The sequence below is a fragment of the Mauremys mutica genome, chromosome 9 (genome assembly GCF_020497125.1).
Source record: "Mauremys mutica isolate MM-2020 ecotype Southern chromosome 9, ASM2049712v1, whole genome shotgun sequence".
In the NCBI taxonomy this organism is placed as follows: Eukaryota; Metazoa; Chordata; order Testudines; family Geoemydidae; genus Mauremys; species Mauremys mutica.
Genome location: NC_059080.1, coordinates 46,083,059 through 46,092,687, shown reverse-complemented (window position 1 = coordinate 46,092,687; position 9,629 = coordinate 46,083,059). Strand labels below are relative to the sequence as shown.

Here is a 9,629-nt window from a genome sequence, read left to right as displayed (position 1 = left end):
TAATTGCCCTGTTCTGAACATTCCCTCTGAAGCACCTGGCACTGGCCACTGTCAGAAGATAGGACACTGGGCTAGATGGACCATTGGTCTGACTCAGTATGGCCGTTCTTACGTTATGTTAGTGACGAGAGTGGTGTAAATGACTAGGCAGGAAGACAGTTTCACCCATGCCTCATTTTGAGACAGTCCCTTACAGAGGGTAGTGTCAAATTGTTTTCCTATTCCCTGCCAGTTTATGTACTGGAAGTTATTGTTGCAGTCATTTGTTTATGCTGGAAAGTAGAGTCTTTTCAGCTGAAACTGATACATGTGTAGTAACTAGGAACAGGGGAATGGGAATGAATTGCTGTGGCCATTACTGGTGCCAACCATGAGAATCACTTTAGCAAACAAACCACTCCAGAAGGTTTCTCTTGTGGTTTATGATTTCACTGGGCAGTTCCTCATGGGATTATTCCCTTCTCCACAGTTGGAGGTACTGTAGTTTATTCATGTGTTGAAGAGCATGTCTGTGGTGCTCATTGCCATCATATGTGAGTCTCTGTTATTGCTTTGTATTGATTTGTTGTTCATTTTTGGCAGGCTATTCTGAATGAAGAACTAAATGTGAACCTCTGGAACAAGTCACTTGCCCATGACCTCGAGAGTGCCTCTGTCACTCTAATCTCGGTGGCTGGGCTTGCCTCAAATGGTAACTCTCCAGTGGAGCAAGAAAGACTCCAAATCCAGCTACTTCCGGAAGGCTGCCAGGCCTGGAAGGAGGAAGGTTACTGTGCCAATGGGTTTGGGCCAGGCTACTGTGAAAACATGGTCTCTTCCAGTTCCTCAGGCCAGCTGGAGTTTGCTGGCACTGTAGACCCTGAAGCCCCCTTGTCATCAGCAGGACAGATGAAGGATGGATATGCAGGTGAAGGGAACTACAGGACTGCCCTGGAGGCCCAGCTTCCCATGGGCCAGTTGGTGTTTTCTGAGCAGCTATCTCCAGTGTCAGCAGCACTGGCCAAAGATGGTTATGTGAGTGACAGGGGCTACCAGACTTGCTCAGAGATTCGGATTCCTCGGCACCTCCAGATTTATTGCAAGTGCTCATCTCCAGTATCAGAAACCTGCAGTCTTTCACCACCAACCTGCAGCCTTAGGGACCTTAAAAAGAACACTGATGGCAAGAGTAGAGGGTGGCCACCCATGGACTGGGTTGATATTCCTCTCAGCTCCGTGAAACTGAAGGTCAATGAAGAAACACAAAACCACCTTGCTCCTTTTCCCAGGCACTTGTACAGTCACACTGCCGATAAGACAATGAAGGACAGCAAAGCAGACTTGGCAAGGCTGGGTCAGAGTGACGTAGAACAGCAGGAGTACCTACCTGTGAGCCGAGAGCAGCATGGCCTCCCAGAGCGCACAGAGCTTAGTGATGACCCCAGTGGGGAGCCATACCCAAAGGCTGATGACACTAAGATCATGACTTTCTATAGCTATGAATTACGCCCTCAAGTGCCTATCCTGTAGCTAATGATGCTGGAGCTGGGAAGAAGTCATTAATGTACCGGGAGATTTCCCATATGTTTATCCACGTGCAAGGGGTTTGATTCTGGACTCACTTGTAGTGGTATGAATCAAGATTGACTCCACTGAAGTGTTATATACATAAAACCAGTAAGATCAGACTCTGGAATTGGGCTGAAAACAAAATCCTAACTCCAAATCCATGAACCTTCACCCCTGAACAGCAGCCCCTCAGTTGGAAGTTCACTGCCCCGGGTGATTGGATTTGGCCATGTAGCCAATAGAGATAGTTTGACCTGTGAATTTAGGTACAGCCTTTTGGTTCAGGCCCACCTGCAATAGAAACCAACGGAGGCTTATGGTTTTGACTGAGTTTTAGTATGAGTTTGTGGGTCCATCTGAAACTTAAGGAAAACATAAGGTATGTGAAACCCACACAAAGCAAAAACAAGGGAAAGGCTCTGAGTGGTTCCTGAGACCTGATCGAATCACATTTCTCATACAGCTTTAGTGACAGACAAACTGAGAGGGTGACTTTCTCTCTAGTAAATGTATATATCTGACGTGAAGCTGGAAACATTGAATGTACATTGTAAGTATCTCTTTCTTAGAACACTAATTTATTATGGAAATGTCTCTGTTTCATGCTTTGTCTTCTGCGTCACGCAAGATCAGTCCAGCTTTGCATGCATTACACAAAGCTACAATATGCTGCAGCAAATGTATGAGAAATATACTAGGAAAATTGGGGGTTTCCCTATGGGGAAAGGGAGCCACTTGCTTTTCAGAACCTGCTTTGTGTGTTACCATCCCCTGTGAAAAGATAGTTGTTTCAGTAACTGTTTTATAATAACAGTTGGTTGGTTTTTATTCCCTTCCCTCCTCCAGAATTTTGGGGGTATTTTTGGGTTAGAGTAATGGGTTCTGTTATGATTTTTTGCTAACTATCTGATCTGCTTCTGAGGTTGCACTCCAGCTTGGATACATGGGGTGAAATCTTTGCTCCACTAATGTCACATTTCACCCATGGTGTATGCAATATGAACACTGATAGATAGTAAGCCCTGGAGCATAGTAAGGAGATACCTGTCAACTCCAGGCTGGTCGGGGGGAATCCAAGAATGGCCTGTGGAAGAAGGGGGCAGGGTAGAAATGGTATCAGAGAACAGAGGAGAAAGAAAAATCCTGGCTGTCCTGCGTTTTGTTGATGCCCTTGTTTTGATGAGAGTTTGGTGACTGATGCATGACTCTTCCCCAATATTTGAGGTGACAAAAGCGCATTCCTTCTCTGTAACCCTCTGTAGGGGCTTTGGGTGAAAACACCATCTTAGCCTTAGGCACAGGGGCATTCCCAAGATGCTATATTAATTGATTCATCATCCCTTTCTCTGGCTTTCTCTTCTGCGCTGTCTGCCCCTTTCTCTTTGAAAGCCCTTTGTTCACAGATATACAAATGGCACCTGACTATGTGGTTGGAATGCCCTTTTCCACTGATCTCCACATGCATTGATACCAGGCCTCATTTCGTTCTGAAATCGGGGGCTAGCTGATTCATCTGAAAAACATATTGCGCCACAGTATAATTTTTCTGGCATGTGAGATCTTGAAGGCAGGGAAAGGGGGCTACCCAAAGGGGTCCTTCCTGACTCACATCAGAAACAGGAGATGAAGTCATCAAGCACTTTACCTTCCCCTGCCAGGTTTTCACAGCACTTCCACCAGCAAGTACGAGACATGGGGCCCATCTTCTGGAAGTGAATTGTGTTTGGGACACGTGCTAGGCATGATATCTCAGGTGAGAGTCTCAAAGAGACCTAAAGGAATCAGGCACCCATTTCCTTTAGACCCCATTGAAAATCCCACCCCCATGGTGTCATGGTTTCCTAAGGCTACATCTGCACTGAAACCCCCCACCCCGGCAGCAGCGAGTAGGGGGATGCGAGAAGGAGTCATCCACATAGGGGGGGAAATACCAAAGAAAGCTACTACATTAGCATTTAACTTCAAAAAGGGGAACTACACAACAGTGAGGAAGCTAGTTAAATGGAAAATAAAAGGAACAGTCACAAGAGTGAAATGCTTGCAAGCTGCATGCTTGCAAACTTTAAAAACACCATAATAGAAGTTCAAACTAAATGTATACCTCAAATAAACAAAAAAAATGCCACCATGGCTAAACCACAGAGTAAAAGAGCGAAGTCAAATCCTACTGAGAAAAAGAGAAAGCAGCATAAATTCTGGCAAGTCAAGTTTAAAACTATAATTAGGCCAAAAAATATTCAAAGAGCAACTAGCAAAAGAAACAAAAACTGACAGCATTTTTTTTTAGTACTTCAGAAGCAGGAAGCTTGCCAGACAATCAGTAGGGCCACTGGACAACTGAGATGCTAAAGGATCACTCAAGGAAGACAAGCCTGTTGCCAAGAAGCTAAATGAATTCTTTGCATTGGTCCTCACTGCAGAGGAGGTGAGGGAGATTCCCATATCTGAGCTATTCTTTTTATGCAACAAATCAGAGGAACTATCGTAGATTGAGGTGTCAGTAGAGGAGGTTTTGGAACACATTAATAAATTAAACAATACTAAGTCACCAGGACCAGACTGGATTCACCCGAGTTCTGAAGGAATTCAAATGTGAAATTGTAGAACTACTAACTGTAGTATGTAATCTATTGTTTAAATCAGTCTCCATACCAGATTACTGGCAGAAGCTAACGTGATGCCGATTTTTAAAAAAATGCTTCAGAGGCAATCCTGGCAACTACGGGCTGATAAGCCTAACTTCATGACCAGGCAAATGAATTGAAATTATAGTAAACAACAGAATTATCAGACACACAGATTAACATAATTTATTGGGGAAGAGTCAACATGGCCTTTGTAAAGGAAAAATCATGCCTCATCAATCTATTCAGATTCCTTGAGGGGATCAGCAAACATGTGGACAAGTGAATATAGTGAACTTGAATTTTCAGAAAGCCTTTAACAAGGTCCTCACCAAAGGCTCTGAAGCAAAGTAAGCAGTCATGAGGACCTCTCATTGATCAGTAACTGATCTTTCTTAAAAGATAAGAAACAAAGGATAGTAATAACTGGTCAGTTTTCAGAATGGAAAGAGGTAAATAACAGGGTTCCCCACGTATCTGTACAGAACTAGTGCTGTTCAACAGATTCATAAATGATGTGGAAAAAGGGCTAAAGATTGATATGGCAAAGTTTGCAGAGGATATTAAATTAATCAAGATAGTTAAATCCAAAGCAGACTGTGAAGAGTTAAAAAGGAATCTAACAGAACTGGGTGACTAGACAAGCATATGGCAGATGAAATTTAGTGTTGATAAATGCAAAGTAATGCACATTGGAAAACATAATCCCAACTATACATACAAAATGATGGGCTCTAAATTAGCTGTTACCACTCAAGAAGGAGACTTTGGTGTCATCATGGATAGTTCTCTGAAAACATCCATTCCGTGTGCAGCAGCAGTAGTCAAAAAAGCTAACAGAATGTTAGGAACCATTAGGAAAGGGGTAGAAAATAAGACAGAAAATATCTAAATGCCACTATATAAACCCATGATATGCCCACATCTTGAATACTGTGTGCAGTTCTGGTGGCCCCATCTCAAAAAAAGATTGATTAGAATTTGGAAAAGGTACAGAGAAGAGCAATAAAAATGTTTAGGGGTATAGAACAGCTTCCATATGAGGAGAGATTAAAAAGACTGTGACTTTTCAGTTTGAAAAAGAGGCAACTAAGGATATGATAGAAGTCTATGAAATCATGACTGGTGTGGAGAAAGTGAATAAGGAAGTGTTATTTACCCCTTCACATAACACAAGAGCCAGGGCTCACCCAATGAAATGTAATAGGGAGCAGGTTTAAAATAAACATAAGGAAGTATTTCTTCCCACAACCTGTGGGACTCATTGCTGGGGGGTGTTGGGAAGTCCAAACCTATAACAGGATTCAAAAAAGAATTAGATAAGTTTGTGGAGGATACGTATGTCACTGGCTGTTAGCCAAGATAGTCAGGGATGCAACCCCATGCTCTGGGTGTCTCTAAGCCAGCAATAGTCAATAGACGGACCATGGGCCAAATCCGAACCACCAGACAGGGCTGCCCGGGGAGGGGGCAAGTGGGGCAATTTGCCCCGGGCCCTGCAGGGGCCCCTACGAGAGTTTTTCAGGGCCCCTGGAGCGGGGTCCTTCACTTGCTCTGGGGGCCCTGGAAAACTCTTGCGGGGCCTGGACCCCCGGAGCTTCTTCTGATCCAGGTCTTCGGCGGCAATTCGGTGGTGGGGGGTCCTTCTGCCCTGGGACCCACCGCCGAAGTGCTGGGTCTTCAGCAGCGGGGGCCCCCCCACCGATGAAGACCCCAGGCCCCCTGAATCCTCTGGGCTGCTCTGCCACCAGATGCTTTTGAATGGACCCCAAAATCTTTTTATTTACTTATTGTCATTGTTATTTTTTAAAATTATTTTCTCTGGAGCCTGGATCTTGATTATATTTTGACCAAGAAATTTGGACCCTGACAAAAAATAATTGACTATCCCTGCACTAAGCCTCTGACTGCTAGAAGCTGGGACTGGAGGATGAAGTGGATCACTCAATAATTGCCCTGTTAAATCCCTCTGAAGCACCTGGCATTGGGCACTGTCAGAAACATGCTACTGGGCTAGATGGACCATTGATCTGACCCAGTATGTCCGTTCTTATGTTCTTGACTCTGTAAGTACGGACTAACTGACTCAGGTTTGCACTGTGGGGTTAAAAAGAGAAGCGTGTAGACATTCCTGCTTGGGCCTTGAGACCCAGTGAGGGAGGAGGATCTCAAAGCCCTGGCTCCAGCCCAAGTGGGAACATCTACCCTGCTTTTTTTAGCCCCCTTGCTTAAGCCTGTCATCCCAGGCTCTCAAATTCGCTGCCGCAGAGTATGTTCTTTGGTGGGTTTTTTTGGTAGTGTAGATGTACCTTAAGTGATTAATAAGCACTGAGCCACACATAAGAATGCCATTGGTTTGGTAGCTGGTGATGCCTCTGTGGAGGGGTTTTGCCCCTGTGTGCAGAGTGGATTACCTGTGAAATCTAGCACATTGTGAAGAACAGAAGTGCATAGGAAAAGCCATATTGGCCAGACCTATGGTCCCTCCACTCAAGTATCCTTTTTCCAACAGCCGTCAATGCTGGATGCTTCATAGATTCAGCAAGTCCAAGGCCAGAAGGGCCCACTGGGATCATCGAGTCTGACCTCCTGTATGAAACAGGCCAGAGACCTGCCCAACGGTAATTCCTGGGGCAGAGCTTTTAGAAAAACAGCCCATCTTGATCGAAAACTTGTCAGACAAAGGTACTGGAAACCTCTGAACATCTTTAATTGTGCAAGACCATAGAATGGTGTGGAGCGGTGCGGGGGAGATTTATTTGTACAGAAGCTTGTGAGTTTTTTTATTTAAATTATACTAAAAAGCTACATAATTAAATATATGTATATCTGACCTTAACCAGATAACATCAATGGATGCATAATGGACTGTGAAGTCATTACACAGCAATTTTCAAAACAGAGAAACTTTATTCAGGTTCTTATCTCGTCAATCACTGTGGTATCGGAACATCTTGCTGAGATACATTAAAGGGGTGCTTAGTAGCTGTTCTGTGGTTCTCTCTCTCTCTCCCCCTGGCGAAAAGCCATGTGAGGACTTTTGAAATGTTGAATTATGCCTGATGTGCTCCTGTGCTTTTATGAGTGAGGCTGGCTGGAGACATGCTCTTTGCAGGTGGAACAGAACCTGGCAATGTCTGTGATGGTTGTCAGATTCCCCTCAGAGCAAGCGCCATACCTTTGGGCTAGACCCTGAAAAAGCTCACATAGGCTTTACCCTGGTGAAAGACAACTCTGTCATGCGGAAGAGTGCAGTAGTAGTCAATGAGCCTTGTCTCAGAGTGGGAGAGGTCTTTGGCCCAGATCACTGAAGTTCTGTTTTGCTGAGACTATTGTCCCGCATGCTGACCAATATTGTCAGTTTCCTTCCAGGCCCCCGGCGGGGTGTCTGCATCCATCTGTTGTCTCTTGTCTTATGCTTAGATTGTCAATTATTTGGTGGCAGAGGCTGTCTTTTCATACAGTGTTTGTACAGCACCTAGCACAACAGGGTCTGGTCCATCACTGCGGCGCCTGTTACCAATTACAGGTAATAATAACCTTAAGATAAAGACATGGCAAATGTCTAAATGCAGACATAAAGCAGAAAAAGGGCATTTCTCCAACTAACACAGTCAGGGCTCTGTGTGCCATAGACCTAAGGAAACCCAGCCCCAAGTAATATTAACTATTATTATTATAGCAGAGCCTAGAGCCGCTAGTGAGTGTAAGCCTGGTTGTGCTAGGTGCTGTGCAAACACATAGTAGCAGATGTTGTCAGTTGACGTGAGTGTATGCTCTCGCCGTGTGCTGTACCAGCCCCGCAGACAGCCTGCTCTGCAGACGTCGATAATACTACCCAGAAAGACCACAGACTTGGTTCATTGGTGAAGATGCTCAGCCAGATTTATTGTCATTGAGGCACGGTCCTGGTGCCCCATAAGTGCTACAGGCTCACTAACACTTGTGCCCACGATCAGTGGACCAGCTCAGTCAGCAGCAGGACTTTCTGCTGCTCCCTCAGCTGGACAAACATGCCCCTCCTGTGATTTCTCTTTTATACAATGATACAAACAAGTTACGTATCACAGTCCTGACGTGGTTAGTTACCCACCCTACACCTTGAACATGCTGGTTCGAACAAAACATCCCCGTCATTATCCTGTCCACCCATCCTTGTCTGGCTCTGGGTCGGTGTGTTCCTGTACCATCGCCCAGGATTGTGTTTATGCTGTTACTTGAGAACTCTAGGTTGGGGTGTGCCTGTGCTAGCACTCTGGAATGTGTTTACATGAATACCCAGTGCCTAGCAGCACCTCTTAGGAGGTGCCTGTGTTTTAGCAACGCTTAACCGTTCTTTGCCATGTTCATGTGAACTTGTGAGCAAATGTCTGCTCTATGACAGGGCCTGACTTTGGCTCCTAGCATGACCTGGCTTTGCTGACTGTGGTTCAGGCAGGCCCCGTGCTCCAGGCTTTCTCTCGTTATGATAGCGGACAGTCCATGACCCAAGGAGCCTGCACTCTAAATAGACAAGATCAACATGGGATGATAAGGGAGACACAGGCCAGACTCATTCAAGGCCATATAACAGGTCAGAGACCAAGTCAGGAATGGAACGCAATTCTCCTGGCTGTGCCCTATCCACTAGCCTACACTGCCTGAAGCCGATCCCCTGTTCCAGCTCATTATATTTTCCCCATCTAATTAAATTTCCCCAGCCCACGCTGCCAGAGTGAGATTGCCAGGGCATAGAACTTAAAATGAGGTAAGAAGAAAAACAGAGAGAGCTTGACAGGAGAGAAACACTTTCCTTTTAGCTCATCATTTCAAGCCAATCTCTACAGAAGTCAAGTGCATACAGTGGCACCTAAAAATGTGTTACAGCAAAACAAAGAGCAGGATTTAAACATTAAGATATAATGATCCAGCAAAAGCCTTATTAGAATCTACAAGCCAAATTCACCCTGGGTGCTACTCTATCAAAGTTAGTGGATCCACACCAGGAAGGAATCTGGCCCTATGTGATCTCTATGGAGCTGTGTTATATCATCCTTTAGCTTTTTCGAACAGGCAGGAAGCCAATTTTGTGTCCCTAGAAACATCTTTCCTGGGGGGATGGGACTCCTCAGTTTTGCTAAGATGAGACAAAATGCCTCTATCCCCTTTGCCCAGCAGGATTTCTTCATATCTGGAAATGCCCAGCCCTGAACTAGTCTACAAATCACAATGAAAAGCTGTAAAAGCAGCAAAGAATCCTGTGGCACCTTATAGACTAACAGACGTTTTGCAGCATGAGCTTTCGTGGGTGAATACCCACTTCTTCGGATGCAAGTAGTGGAAATTTCCAGGGGCAGGTATATATATGCAAGCAAGAAGCAAGCTAGAGATAACGAGGTTAGTTCAATCAGGGAGGATGAGGCCCTGTTCTAGCAGTAGAGGTGTGAAAACCAAGGGAGGAGAAACTGGTTCTGTAGT

General features: G+C 45.0%; 1 protein-coding gene across 2 annotated transcripts in view; it reads left to right on the top strand.

Moving 5' to 3' along the window:
• Positions 1–9,629, top strand: part of LOC123376917 (interleukin-20 receptor subunit alpha-like) — a 49,092-nt gene that overhangs the window by 24,291 nt on the left and 15,172 nt on the right. Inside the window, exon 8 of one of the 2 annotated variants that reach the window (XM_045029190.1) lies at positions 583–2,101. In XM_045029190.1, coding sequence (XP_044885125.1) covers positions 583–1,509 — 927 coding nt within the window. In that variant the 3' untranslated portion in view covers positions 1,510–2,101. Of the gene's footprint in view, positions 1–582; positions 2,102–9,629 lie in introns of those variants that run through there. The other variant, XR_006581989.1, reaches the window with a different exon arrangement.